The sequence below is a fragment of the Camelina sativa genome, chromosome 19 (assembly GCF_030686135.1).
Source record: "Camelina sativa cultivar CO46 ecotype springtype chromosome 19, ASM3068613v1".
Taxonomy (NCBI): Eukaryota; Viridiplantae; Streptophyta; class Magnoliopsida; order Brassicales; family Brassicaceae; genus Camelina; species Camelina sativa.
Genome location: NC_141898.1, coordinates 3586743 through 3599833, shown reverse-complemented (window position 1 = coordinate 3599833; position 13091 = coordinate 3586743). Strand labels below are relative to the sequence as shown.

Below are 13091 nucleotides of genomic sequence, written 5' to 3'. Positions count from 1 at the left end.
TATCTTTTATTTGGCATTAGAAAAAAATACATATCTTTATATTTATAAGCGATGAATAAACTCTCTTGTTTTTTGTTTGTTATGGTATTTGTATTGTGTGTTGGATTGGGTAACTCGGCAATCTGGAAGAAAAACTCTGTACACTTCAAAAGCTATCTTCGTGAAGGACATTTTCTTTGGGTTAGATGTGATTTGAACAAAGAAGATTTAGGCAACAAATATTTGAATCCTGGAGAAACTTACGAAATTAGTTTTTATGATGGTATTTTCCCGACCAAGATTCATTGTGGATTAGGGAAATCTGGAATGAATGAAAATGGTCACGCATATTTCATGGCATACAAAGGTGGTGGTCTCCTATCTCATCGTGGTGGTAAGACGAATTTCTGGGACGCTAGAGAAGATGGTATTTACTTCACACATGGTAAAGAAACACCTAAAATGGAGTATAAATGGATCCACTATTAGTTTGTCATTTCATATCATTAGATTGTTCTTGAGTTTGATATTTTTGTTGAATAAAGAGATTCAATCATGTTTTATGTGTGTGAATGAATTATTGTTGGGTTTACAAATGAAATGGTTAGGGTTTAGATTTTACAATTAAAACGAAATTATATGTCGGTTTGGATTTACAAATGAGGTGGTTAGGGTTTAGATTTTATAATTAGAACGAAATTATATGTCGGTTTGGGTTCAAAAATGAGATGGTTAGGGTTTAGATGTTACAAGTGTAACGAAATTATATGTCGGTTTGGGTTCACAAATGAGATGTTAGGGTTTAGATTTTACAAGTAAAACGAAATTATTTGTCGTTTGGGTTCATAAATAAGATGGTTAGGGTTTAGATTTTACGAGTAGAACGAAATTATATGTCGGTCTGAGTTTATTAAAGAGCGGTTTAAGTTTTTAATTTTATAATAATGTATACGAATTTTATTTTTCCTTATTTTATAAAAGGGTGTATGAAGAGGTTTACCCAAGTATTGTTCATATAATTATATCTAATTATCATAAACTATCAAACAAAAAAAAAAAGAAATCACAAATAATAATGCTCGTCTAGATTTATAGGAAAGAAAACTAAAATTGATAGAATTAAAAGTGAACTACATTTGATGAGATAGACGTAGGGTTTGACTTTTTTTCTTTTTTCTTTTTTACCACTCGTTTATTTTTGAAAATTGTTTTCTTCTTCTTCTTCATGAGGAAAACCAAACCAAATGTTATGTAATAATCACATCCATGACTCATACATATCCTTTGTGTTTGATCGTGTGCCAAAACAAGAATTTGATGGGTTTTTCAACACAAGCTCCGTACACGGTGAAATTCTTATTAATTGAGTGACCTTCCAAAAATGGGAACAATGTAAAAAAATTAAACACCTAATTAAAGTGTTTGTCGTTCATCGGAGGCTCTTTACTTCCGGTATTGTCCGATCTCTTTCACAACGCCCTCGGTCAACGAGTCAACATCGTGATTCTTTCCATAGAATTTCACAAAATTCATCTCCGGGCTCATCAAGTACCTTCACCCACAACATGTTTTTCTATCAAAACTCCAACCCACCAAATAAAAGAGATCAAACACAAATATACATGACTGTAACTATATGAATTCTGAAATTTGAGGATAGATACAATTTCTTATATTTTGGTGTATATTGTATATCAACATGAACAATTTGTAAATCTGCATGTAAATTTTTGCGCCCATAACTATAATCTTCCTAACAAAAATTAAGTTTAAGGGATAAACAAGTTTACTCACATAACTATAGAGTGATCAACGAGATAGTCTGAATCTTCCTCTTCGGTCTTCATGTAGTAAACCCGGTAAGATCGGGCCACTGATTTGATTTCTTCAGGGCTCCCGGTTAACCCAATCAATTTCGGGTGAAATTCTACACAAGAAATATCAGACTCCAAGAGTTTTTTCATTTCAAAAACTGAATGCATCTTTCTTTACGTGTGAAAAATATCTACCTTTGACATACTCATGTACTTGCTGAACTGTGTCTCTTTCAGGATCCACAGAGATAAACACTGGTACCACATCTACTCCCGACTTCTCCTCTGTGTAAAAGGTAATAGAACCTTAGAGAAAAGAAAAAAATCTCCAAATGTGGAATCAATCACACAAATGAAAAAAAAAAAAAAACTCACTGATTTTGTCGATGGCAGCAGCTAACTTAATAAGCTCGTCAGGACAGATATCAGGACAATGAGTGAAGCCAAAGTATAAGATGGTCCATTTTCCCATCAAGTCTTTCTCCGTCACACGTTTCCCATCGTCTCTTATAAGGCTGTATGGTCCTCCAATGGCTGCTTTTCCAGCAGATGGCCCCTCCTTGACGGCTATAGATTTTGTATTTATATCTAAACCAACAAGAACCCGAGTCAATATACAAAGAAGAATGGCGATAAGTAATAACCAATAAGATTTTAGAAGATACAGGAATTGAACAAAAATGATCAGTAAACATTTGCTCAGTGATTGAAGTGATCAGCTCCTTAATCTAGTCAAGTTTTAACTGAGCTCTCAAATTGTTTCAGACATCGTTTGCTAAGGGCTAAGCCATGTGATCATTAAGGTACAAACCATGTATTCCAATTAGGAGAGTTTCTACAATATTACATTTCAAAACTAGATTAAAAAAAAACGTACTTCATGAATGCAGATACTAAGAGCTCGCTCAAAATCCTAGCAGTCTTGCAAATCCAAACTTAAATAAATAGGAGCTATGTAGCAAAATACGTAACAGTAGCCTATGTTCATAAACGAACTCACCATAAATGAGTACCTTCAATATGACGTTTCTTTTCTCCATTATAATAGTAGACCAATCCAGCTCCAGTAGCAAACAGCAAGAAGAAGCTCATCCATGAAACTGGCTGCAATTAAAGATAGATTCCTAATCAAACATCAGAGGACCAAAACGAGTTTTATCCTTAAAAAAAACTATTCTGCAATTTGTTCGGAGAGACTTATTCATCTTACCGCTCCACGAACGTCTTTTCCAGAACCACGGTCGTTTCTCTGATTTGAACCACCGTCAGAACTCTCTGATCCTTCAGATTTCTCATTCTTATCGGAAGATTTTGATTCCGATTTACCGGAGTCAGATTTAGAGGTTGTAGTATCAGAAGCAGAAGTACTCATCAAACGTCTCTGATCCATCTTCGACCGTTCGATTCCACAATTAAGTGTTAAAAACTGCAAAAGAAGCATCGGAATTACAGAGCTAAAAAAAAAAAATCAAACCGAATTGGGAAAATGATGAAGAAAATTTCGAACCGATCGACGGAGAGAGAAATCTCCATGACGAAGCGCGTCGGAGATGCTTGCCGGAGATGGAGGAGACGATGTCGATAGTAGATCGCTCGAGACACGAATCCGACGGCAAAGTTGAACGGGACGAAGACGGCTTGCGGTTCTACATAGAGCAGACGCCATTGACGACCGATTTGTTGTTCTCTGAGAAATTCACAAATTAGAGCTCTGAGGTTTTTTAATCTGAGAGAGAGAGAACAAAGAGGTTTTAGTAACACTCTCTCTCTCTATTAAAAACCTTCTACACTTAAACGACACCGCTACAAAATAACGGCAAGGTTTGCGCACGCTTTTTATACAAACACCATAGCGTTCATAATAAAAAGCCCATGAGGATCGATAAGCCTATTAGTGGATCGATAATTACAAGCTACAGACAGCCCATTAAGCCGGTTTAGAATTTGACACTTTGGTTTTAGATATTTTACAACATAGCAATAAATAAGCTGCACCTCTTGTCATTAAGACCCAATTGACTCATACACGGCTACCGCGATATGTGATTGATACTTGCTTTTTAACCAAAAGAACAATAAAAAGAGTTTGCCATATAACCGCTATTCACATCATTCGATAGGAGACAAGATAAAAGAAGACCAAGACCCGTAACAAAACGAATCTTTTGACAACTAAGAGAGAGTGAGACTAGACTTAAAAAGGCTTATCATGAGTGCATGAGTCTTGCGATCATGCCTTGAGTCCAGCGTGCAGTGACCTTGAGATCTTCATCCTCTGATTGGAGACACTCATTGAGGAACTCACCACAAAAGGTGAAATTTTTGAACAACTGCTTTGTGTTCTCTCCTACAACGTCCGCAAGATCACCCATTGCTGCAACCGCTGCTTTTGTCACGCTCTCATCCCTGCTCCCAAAAACATAACCACAGCAATAAGTATAAACGGAGTAGTGAAACCAATAATATATAATACAAATTGATTATCTTATTGAAAACATACAGTACATTACCTTAGGGTATCTTTGGACACTACTTCAACAAACTGCAAGAGATGCTGAGCGTAGGGTATCATGAGCTCGGCTTTTGTGTCCTTGAACCCTTGTAGTATCCCTGAGTATGCCTCAAAGATGCTTCTCCGGAGTTGGTTCGCATAATCCATAAGTTCCTCGTCAAGTGTGTCCAGCTGAGCACACACCTGAGCAGCCCCTTGCATGATCTGAATGGCTGGAGCTACATACCTTTCAAAATTAGCACCAACCGCCAGAGAAATGTCTCCAAAGCATGAGAATATTGGAGGCTTCACCGATCTGTGGAGTGCATCGCTTTGAAGGTTTTGGATAAGGTGACCCATGATTTGATCGCAAAAAGGTAGGATTTGTTCATCCAGGGCACGGCAAATGTCACCAATCACTCCTACGGTGATTGAGCAGACTTGGTATTCTTCGAAATTCTGCAGTCCCATCTGGAGATATCTGAAGAGCTCAGGCATGTATTTCACAAACTCAGCTCCAGTCGCATAGGCAAGAGCACCAATTGCAAGCATGGCTTCTTCGTGGACACTTGAACTATGGCATCCAAACACTCTTAGGAACAGCCTCATGATGCCATCTGCGTTCTGCATTATGATGGGTCTCGTGTCATCCGAGCCACTCAGCTTCTGGATTATGACTTGGAGAACACCACAAAGAGAAGCCTGGAGTTCCGCTTGCTTCTCACGGTCATCAGATGATATTATCGGGAGGTCCATCGTCTCAGCTAATTTTTTCATGATGGCAGGGAGGAGATGTGCTATGATGTTCGAGGCCTCTGAAAGGTTTGAACACCGGACAACCTCGTTCAAGGTTTCATATGCAGCACCTCTTAGCTTAGACTCTGCCCCATCAGTACGCTCAGCAGCTGCAAGCAGATGTGTGATGATCTCCGTAAGATAAGGAGAGAGAAGAGACGAATTTGCTCCAAGGTCTTCATATCCCTGTGCAAGATTGTATATTGCTCCACACACCTTCTCTGCCACATGTGGCACATCTTTAATTGATTCCAGTAAAACACCCACAATTCTAGGGAGGTTTTCGGGTGATATAACAGAGAAGCCATTTTCTGGGGAGTGCAAAAACTCAAAGATACGGCTCAGAGTCCAAGCAGTTGTGTCCCTGACATGGTTATTACCATCTTGACTTGCGATGAGGAGAAATTCCAAGCCAGCAGCAACCATCGGGGCAAGTTTATCAATTGTTGGGCCCTCCAAAATTGATCCAAAAGCATAAGTGGCTGCCTCCCGGCTTCGCCAATCTGGCGAAGTAATGTTTTCTACAACAAAAGGCATTACAAGAGGGACTATACCATCTCCAACTGTTCTGGCGACGAGGCCAAGGCATGTCCCACCAGCCATAGATATGTTCCAGACATCGTCGTCATGATCCTGATCCTCTTCCTGCTTCTGCAGAGTTTCTAGCAACATTTGTACTAAATGGGGAAGGGCCTGCTCTATGAAACAAAAATGGGGAGGGGACGAGTCACCACTATCAGGACTATCATACTCTTGACGATCGATCTCTTCATCACAGATGGAACTCCAGAACTCGATCGCTTGGAGGGCAACACTCTCTTCATCTCCCTTAACAGCATTTGATGTGAGCTCAAAGAGTGTTGGCATGTATTGCTTTAGCACCTCGTAGTATGTTGATGCAATGGAGACAAGGCACTCGAATGCAGCTTGCCTGATCTCTGCTTCCTTGGAACATGCAGTCTCGCATACCATCTTCATGATGTAAGTTCTCTCCACCTCATTCTCAAAATTAGTCTGAGAGAAATCAAGGGCATTCAACAATGCCTTTGCGGCTGCAAGACGAACTTCTGCGGTATTTTCAGACTGGTTCATGCCCTGCACAACTGCTGTAAGGACAGAATTCACTTCATCTTGGACAAGATCATGATGTGATATCTCTTCACAGACATAGCCAAGAGTTTCCAAGGTTGACTGCTTCAAGTGTGAGGGACTGCCTTGCTGGGTCATATTGTTAAGCAGCGATCCAACAAGTTCAGGCCACTGCTTCTGAGGAACTTCGATGGAGGCTACCTTTGCAATAACCTGAGCTGAAGTATGCCTGGCCTCAAGGGCAGATGAACCAAGAGTTGTTAGTAACAGTTCCTTGATCTGGGATTTAAGAGCAACGTCAATAGCAAACCACTGTTTCACCAGATGACCTTTCCTGGCAGAATCTTTGGCATCTAGAGAATTCTTGAGCAGAATACCCGCTAGTCGACGGGATTCAGAAGGTTTATCATTCTTGGCAAGCTCAAAAGACAAGGATAATAAGAACTGCGGCAAGTTCTGTTCTTGGAATTGCCTGAGACTACCCTCTGCTTCAGTACGGATTCTTGCATCGGCTGACTGGGCGGCCAGTAGGAACTGAGTTATCTCCATCGCCATACTTCTCTCTGCATAACAAAGACATGTAGTAGAATCAGCGACAAAACATTGTCAATAGAACACAACCAGCACACAACTTTAAACAAAAGTAAAAAAAGCTACTAAACAAAGCATTTGCTATAAACATAGAAGCAATTATATACAAACCGTCCACAAGTTCATATGAGATAGCACAAGCAAGGGCAAACTTTACGATTTTGAACATTAGCGGTACAAAATTAAAATCCATACTCGGAGAAAACTATATGAGAATCTCTTATCTGAGTACAAACAAATCCAAGTATAAAATCCGAACCAAAATTGACCTTCAAAAAAAGCTTATATGCCTATAAGTCGTGAAGAACGCGAGTTTCCATTTTTACAAACGAAATCAAAGAATGTATAGTGACAAAATCACAGCGAAGTAAGCAACCAAATTTAAAAAAAATCCTAGAAGTAGTGAACCAAAACCTAATCAGAAAGCATAGATCTATCAAGAGATAAGCAAATCCAGAACTCAATACACAGTTCAAGCAAGAGACTTACACGGAAATTGAGGTTTCGCTCTTGGGTAATTCACGTAAGAGCTAGGGTTTATCGCTGCAATCCAAAACCCCGCGTCCCTGTCACTGCAGATTTTATCAACAAAAGTGTTTTCGAAAACGCCGCTCGAAAGCAAGCAGAAACCTATGGATCAGAAAACAAAAAAACCCTAGAGTTGCTGAGAGAAAGAGAGAGAGAGCTTGAAACTGTCGAAGGAGAGATATTTGAAATGAAAAAAGAAACAATTTCAATTTCGAATACAGAGAAGAAGCGGGTGGGGAAGGGGCAAAAAGGCTAACACACAAATTAGTAAATTACCATATTTCGAAATCACCCATTTAAACATTGGGTTTTTTTCTTTAATCTCAACTAACCTAATTGTCCAAAAATAATTCTGATTACCTTATAATAAAAGTGATACCAATATTTTTATTTGTATGTATATAATGAGTTAAAAACTCTTACATCCACATTATATTTATTTATTAGGTAGTTTATTTTCTCTTTATCTTTTCCAATTTTTTCCTTATTTGGATTAATAGATTATTTTCATCAACAAAATATTACATTCGCCGCCCTCTTTGGGTTTGATTGGTAATCTTCAACCGCCTCGTTTGCAAACGAACCATCTTGAAAGTTACCAATCAACATGACAATTGGAAGAAGCAGTTGGAATAGGTGGTTAGAGAAGATGGTTAAAGAGAGTGGTTGGAAGGGGGAAAATGAGCGGTTGCCAACCGCCCCAAAAACAAGGCGGTTCGTTTGCAAACGAGGCGGTTGGATTTTAAAAAAATTATTAAAAATTGTAAAAATAATATTCATATATATTATTTTCTAAAGGAATTTAAAAAAATATAAATAAAATTTTAAAAAAATGTTTTCATATTTTAATTTATTTTATATTATTTTTTATAATTAATTTGTTTACTATTCAACCGCTTGTTACCAATCAAAACTATTACTTAATCACTCACTTTAACTTAACCACTTTTTTTCTTCCATCTTTTCTAACCGCCTTCTTTTTAACCACCTTATTTACAACCGCTGAAAATTTTTCAATAGCCTCGTTTAAATGTTGTTACCAATCGGAGTTTCTCTTTTATCTTCAGAGCAAAAATAATTTTTTAACAGTGACAATATTTTGTTATTATTATTTTGTTTCAGTTCAAAATAATTTTGGTTCATGTTATTGAATTCATCAACTATAATAATAATTCAGTTAATGCATGCTAGTTTTATTTGTTTTGGGCTTTTGGCACTCAACCTTAGGTGAACTAGTATAGTACCCCGGTCCAAGTTAATATTTAAGTTTGAAACCTCAAATACATGACTAAATGTACTTTTACTTAACTTTTAATTAAATTTTACTTAACTTTCTTATTAAATCTGACTCTTCGGAAAGGATATAATTAAGTTGGGCGTCTATTCAGCTACAACAAATTCTTTTAAACCTAAGAAGGTTATATGAGATGAATGTCCATATTAATAGGTAATTTGAATTTAAACTAGGTTGAACAAATGATGTTTTCTTTTGCTAAAAATGATGTTTGTAATTCAGTAGCAAGACCAAAATATTATCTACTAAATAAAGCAAACAATGAGAATAATCAAACAAGCAAAGAAATCATTTTGAAAAAGAAAAAAAGTATTTAACGGTTGTAGGTTAAGTTTGATTTACAAACATTATGAAATTTTAATAAAGATAAGCATTAGTATTTCTTAAAATTAAATGGAATGCTTATAGTGTAGTATCAAATGCAAATACGCCCACAAGTTCCCGACGATTCAAAAGAATTTTGAGATGTAAGACGGATGATTTATAAAAGTTTAAGGTAACTAAACAAAATGTTAGAAACTTCAGGAGTTAACGCTAAAATAAGCAATAATTATGGGGTGAATTAAGAAATAAGGTGTAATGAGCTTTTGCTTTGCCCTTCTTCCCCTCTCCCCACCCGCTCCTTCCTTTTATTCGAAAATTCATCTCTCTTCAGTCTCTCCATATCTCTCTCTCTCTCTCTCTCTACCTCCTTCCCCATTTTCTTCTAAAGTACTCTCTCTCTCTCTCTCTGCAACTCTAGGGTTATTCTGATCCAGAGGTTTTTGCCCCTGCTTCGAGCGCCGTCTTGGAGAAGTTTACTTTCTCGATAGAGATTTTTCAGTGAGAGGGGGTTTGGATTGAAGCGATAAACCCTAGCGCTTACGCGTTTTCTCAGGCGAATAAAACCTTAATTTCCATGTAAGTCTCTTGATTGAACTGTGTATTGAGTTATGGATTTGCATATTTTCTCAATAGATCTATGATTTCTGATTTGGTTTTGGGTGTCACTACATCTAGGGTTTTGAAACTTTAGTTAGTTACTTACTCGCTCGCTCGCTTTGATTCGCCTCTCATTTTTTCTTCGTTTCAATTCTAATCGAAGTTCAAAGTAAACGCTGCGTCAACTTTGGTTTGGTTTTTTTTTTTGTAAATTGGGATTTGTTTTCTCAGAGTATGGATATTACTTTAGATATGGTTCAATCTATTTAACCTTGTTCTTTGTTTGTGCTCTTCGATTTTGAACCTGAGGGATGGTTTGTATAGTAATAGTACTATTGCCTTTTTTATAGTTCACCTTTACTTTGTTCTGTAGCTTTTACTTTTTGTTTTGAGGTATGTTCTATATACAATGTTTTGTCGCTGATTCTCTTGTACATGTATTTGTTACGCAGATAGAATAATGGCTATGGAGATCACTCAGTTTCTATTGGCTGCTCAGTCAGCTGATGCAAGGATCCGCACTGAAGCAGAGGGTAGTCTCAGGCAATTCCAAGAGCAGAACTTGCCGCAGTTCTTACTATCCTTGTCTTTTGAGCTTGCTAGCGATGATAAACCTTCTGAATCCCGTCGACTTGCTGGTATCCTGCTAAAGAATTCTCTTGATGCTAAAGATTCTGCCACCAAAGATCATCTAGTGAAGCAATGGTTTGCTATCGAAGTTGCTCTTAAATCCCAGATCAAGGAACAGTTGCTAAGAACTCTTGGTTCATCTACCCTTGAGGCCAGGCATACTTCAGCACAGGTTATTGCTAAGGTAGCCTCCATCGAAATTCCTCAGAAGCAGTGGCCTGAACTTGTTGGATCGCTTCTTAACAATATGACCCAGCAAGGCAGTCCCGCACACTTGAAGCAGTCAACCTTGGAAACTCTTGGCTATGTCTGTGAAGAGATATCACATCATGATCTTGTCCAAGATGAAGTGAATTCTGTCCTTACAGCAGTTGTGCAGGGCATGAACCAGTCTGAAAATACCGCAGAAGTTCGTCTTGCAGCAACAAAGGCACTGTTGAATGCCCTGGATTTCTCCCAAACTAATTTTGAGAATGAAATGGAGAGAACTTACATCATGAAGATGGTATGCGAGACTGCATGCTCCAAGGAGGCAGAGATCAGGCAAGCTGCATTCGAGTGCCTTGTCTCCATTGCATCAACATACTACGAGGTGCTGGAGCAATACATGCAAACACTCTTCGAGCTCACATCAAATGCTGTAAAGGGAGATGAAGAGAGTGTTGCCCTCCAAGCAATCGAGTTCTGGAGTTCCATCTGTGATGAAGAGATTGACCGTCAAGAGTATGACAGTCCTGATAGTGGTGACTCGTCCCCTCCCCATTCTTGTTTCATAGAGAAGGCTCTTCCCCATTTAGTTCAAATGTTGCTAGAAACTCTGCAGAAGCAGGAAGAGGATCAGGATCACGACGACGATGTCTGGAACATATCTATGGCTGGTGGGACATGCCTTGGCCTCGTTGCCAGAACGGTTGGAGATGGTGTAGTCCCTCTTGTGATGCCTTTCGTTGAAAGAAACATAAGCTCGCCAGAGTGGCGAAGCCGGGAAGCAGCCACTTATGCTTTTGGATCAATTTTGGAGGGCCCAACAATTGATAAACTTGCCCCCATGGTTGGTGCTGGCTTGGAATTTCTCCTTACCGCAACCAAAGATGGTAATAACCATGTCAGGGACACAACTGCTTGGACTCTGAGCCGTATCTTTGAGTTTTTGCACTCCCCAGAAAGTGGCTTCTCTGTTATATCACCCGAAAACCTCCCTAGAATTGTGGGTGTATTACTAGAATCGATTAAAGATGTGCCAAATGTGGCAGAGAAGGTGTGTGGAGCAATATACAATCTTGCACAGGGATATGAAGACTCTGGAGCAAGTTCGTCTATTCTCTCTCCTTATCTTACGGAGATCATCACACATCTGCTTGCAGCTGCTGAGCGTACCGATGGGGCGGAGTCTAAGCTAAGAGGTGCTGCGTATGAAACCTTAAACGAGGTTGTCCGGTGTTCAAACCTTTCAGAGGCCTCGAGCATCATAGCACATCTCCTCCCTGCCATCATGAAAAAACTAGCTGAGACAATGGACCTCCCGATAATATCAACTGATGACCGTGAGAAGCAAGCAGAACTCCAGGCTTCTCTTTGTGGTGTTCTCCAAGTCATAATCCAGAAGCTGAGTGGCTCAGATGACACGAGACCCATCATAATGCAGAACGCAGATGACATCATGAGGCTGTTCCTAAGGGTGTTCGGATGCCATAGTTCAAGTGTCCACGAAGAAGCCATGCTTGCAATTGGTGCTCTTGCCTACGCGACTGGAGCTGAGTTTGTGAAATACATGCCTGAGCTCTTCAAATATCTCCAGATGGGACTGCAGAATTTCGAAGAATACCAAGTCTGCTCAATCACCGTAGGAGTGATTGGTGACATTTGCCGTGCCCTGGATGAAAAAGTCCTACCTTTTTGCGATCAGATCATGGGTCTCCTTATCCAAAACCTTCAAAGTGATGCACTCCACAGATCGGTGAAGCCTCCAATATTCTCATGCTTCGGAGATATTGCTCTGGCGATTGGTGCTCATTTTGAAAGGTATGTAGCTCCAGCCATTCAAATCATGCAAGGGGCTGCTCAGGTGTGTGCTCAGATGGACACGCTTGACGAGGAGCTTATGGATTATGCGAACCAACTCCGGAGAAGCATCTTTGAGGCATACTCAGGGATACTACAAGGGTTCAAGGACACAAAAGCCGAGCTCATGGTACCCTACGCTCAGCATCTCTTGCAGTTTGTTGAAGTAGTGTCCAAAGATTCCCTAAGGTAATGTACTGTATGTTTTCAATAAGACAATCAATTTGTATTATATATTATTGGTTTCACTACTCCGTTTAAACTTATTGCTGTGGTTATGTTTTGGGAGCAGGGATGAGAGCGTGACAAAAGCAGCGGTTGCAGCAATGGGTGATCTTGCGGATGTTGTAGGAGAGAACACAAAGCAGTTGTTCAGAAACTTCACCTTCTGTGGTGAGTTCCTCAATGAGTGTCTCCAATCAGAGGATGAAGATCTCAAGGTCACTGCACGCTGGACCCAAGGAATGATTGCAAGGCTCATGATCTCGTCATAATTGTATGCCTTTTAATCATCACTACTCGTGTCGTCTCTGTCTCTCTCGGTCGTTATTGTTTTGAGTAAAGGTTTAAAGAATGGTTATGGGTCGTCCTCTTTCCTCTGTCGAATGATGTGGGATAGTGGTTAAGGGGGGTTTTGGGAAATTGTTTTATTGCTCGTTGCTATCTCTGTTTTGAAGCCGTGTCTTATTTTATTTTTACTATGTAGAAGAAAAAAAAAACTTCTTTTTTCGGTTAATGGAATCATCCACTTATCGGTGGTCACTTTTGAGTCAATTTTGTTTTTCATCCTTCGGTTTTAGCTTAGATTTCATATTCACGATTGTGTCTTTCTTATCGCGATCAATTTCGACAGCATTAAAAAGTAAACGCTCATTACTCATCAATGATCATCTACTCA

At 39.2% G+C, this 13091-nt stretch overlaps 3 protein-coding genes and 1 pseudogene across 5 annotated transcripts; 2 read left to right on the top strand and 2 right to left on the bottom strand.

Annotated features, from left to right (window-relative positions):
• The first annotated feature begins 41 nt into the window (after positions 1 to 41).
• Positions 42 to 542, top strand: LOC147920104 (S-protein homolog 9 pseudogene; annotated as a pseudogene). The gene has a single exon (XR_015590468.1). The product of XR_015590468.1 is annotated as an S-protein homolog 9 pseudogene (transcript).
• Positions 543 to 1301: 759 nt separating this feature from the next.
• On the bottom strand, positions 1302 to 3600 carry LOC104764588 (cytochrome c oxidase assembly factor HCC1). 2 transcript variants are annotated; one of them, XM_087500810.1, is made up of 7 exons: positions 3301 to 3600; positions 3004 to 3219; positions 2794 to 2897; positions 2169 to 2381; positions 1989 to 2078; positions 1774 to 1906; positions 1302 to 1531 (listed from the first exon to the last, which is right to left on the bottom strand). In XM_087500810.1, the coding sequence occupies exons 3-7, from the start codon at positions 2831 to 2833 to the stop codon at positions 1423 to 1425; spliced, it is 585 nt and encodes a 194-aa protein (XP_087356936.1). In that variant the 5' UTR covers positions 2834 to 2897; positions 3004 to 3219; positions 3301 to 3600; the 3' UTR covers positions 1302 to 1422. The 2 variants fall into 2 exon arrangements, with proteins under 2 accessions (XP_087356936.1, XP_010486446.2); XM_010488144.3 differs by having other exon boundaries at positions 2807 to 2897.
• Positions 3601 to 3850: 250 nt separating this feature from the next.
• Positions 3851 to 7650, bottom strand: LOC104764587 (importin subunit beta-1). The gene is made up of 3 exons (XM_087500809.1): positions 7249 to 7650; positions 4304 to 6731; positions 3851 to 4199 (listed from the first exon to the last, which is right to left on the bottom strand). Exons 2-3 carry the CDS (start codon positions 6721 to 6723, stop codon positions 4001 to 4003), a joined length of 2619 nt encoding a protein of 872 aa, XP_087356935.1. The 5' UTR covers positions 6724 to 6731; positions 7249 to 7650; the 3' UTR covers positions 3851 to 4000.
• Positions 7651 to 9152: 1502 nt separating this feature from the next.
• LOC104764586 (importin subunit beta-1) lies at positions 9153 to 12967 on the top strand. The gene is made up of 3 exons (XM_010488142.2): positions 9153 to 9481; positions 9955 to 12382; positions 12486 to 12967. The coding sequence occupies exons 2-3, from the start codon at positions 9963 to 9965 to the stop codon at positions 12685 to 12687; spliced, it is 2622 nt and encodes an 873-aa protein (XP_010486444.2). The 5' UTR covers positions 9153 to 9481; positions 9955 to 9962; the 3' UTR covers positions 12688 to 12967.
• The last annotated feature ends 124 nt before the right edge of the window (positions 12968 to 13091 follow it).

Coding starts and splice junctions, on each gene's coding strand:
- LOC104764588 (XM_010488144.3), bottom strand. CDS start 3,459: ATGGCGTCTGCTCTATGTAGAACCGCAAGCCGTCTTCGTCCCGTTCAA. Junction 2,382..2,806: donor AAAGAAACGTCATATTGAAG/GTACTCATTTAT, acceptor TTGTTGGTTTAG/ATATAAATACAAAATCTATA. Junction 1,532..1,773: donor GTTGATCACTCTATAGTTAT/GTGAGTAAACTT, acceptor TTGTGGGTGAAG/GTACTTGATGAGCCCGGAGA.
- LOC104764587 (XM_087500809.1), bottom strand. CDS start 6,723: ATGGCGATGGAGATAACTCAGTTCCTACTGGCCGCCCAGTCAGCCGAT. Junction 4,200..4,303: donor GTGTCCAAAGATACCCTAAG/GTAATGTACTGT, acceptor TTTTGGGAGCAG/GGATGAGAGCGTGACAAAAG.
- LOC104764586 (XM_010488142.2), top strand. CDS start 9,963: ATGGCTATGGAGATCACTCAGTTTCTATTGGCTGCTCAGTCAGCTGAT. Junction 12,383..12,485: donor GTGTCCAAAGATTCCCTAAG/GTAATGTACTGT, acceptor TTTTGGGAGCAG/GGATGAGAGCGTGACAAAAG.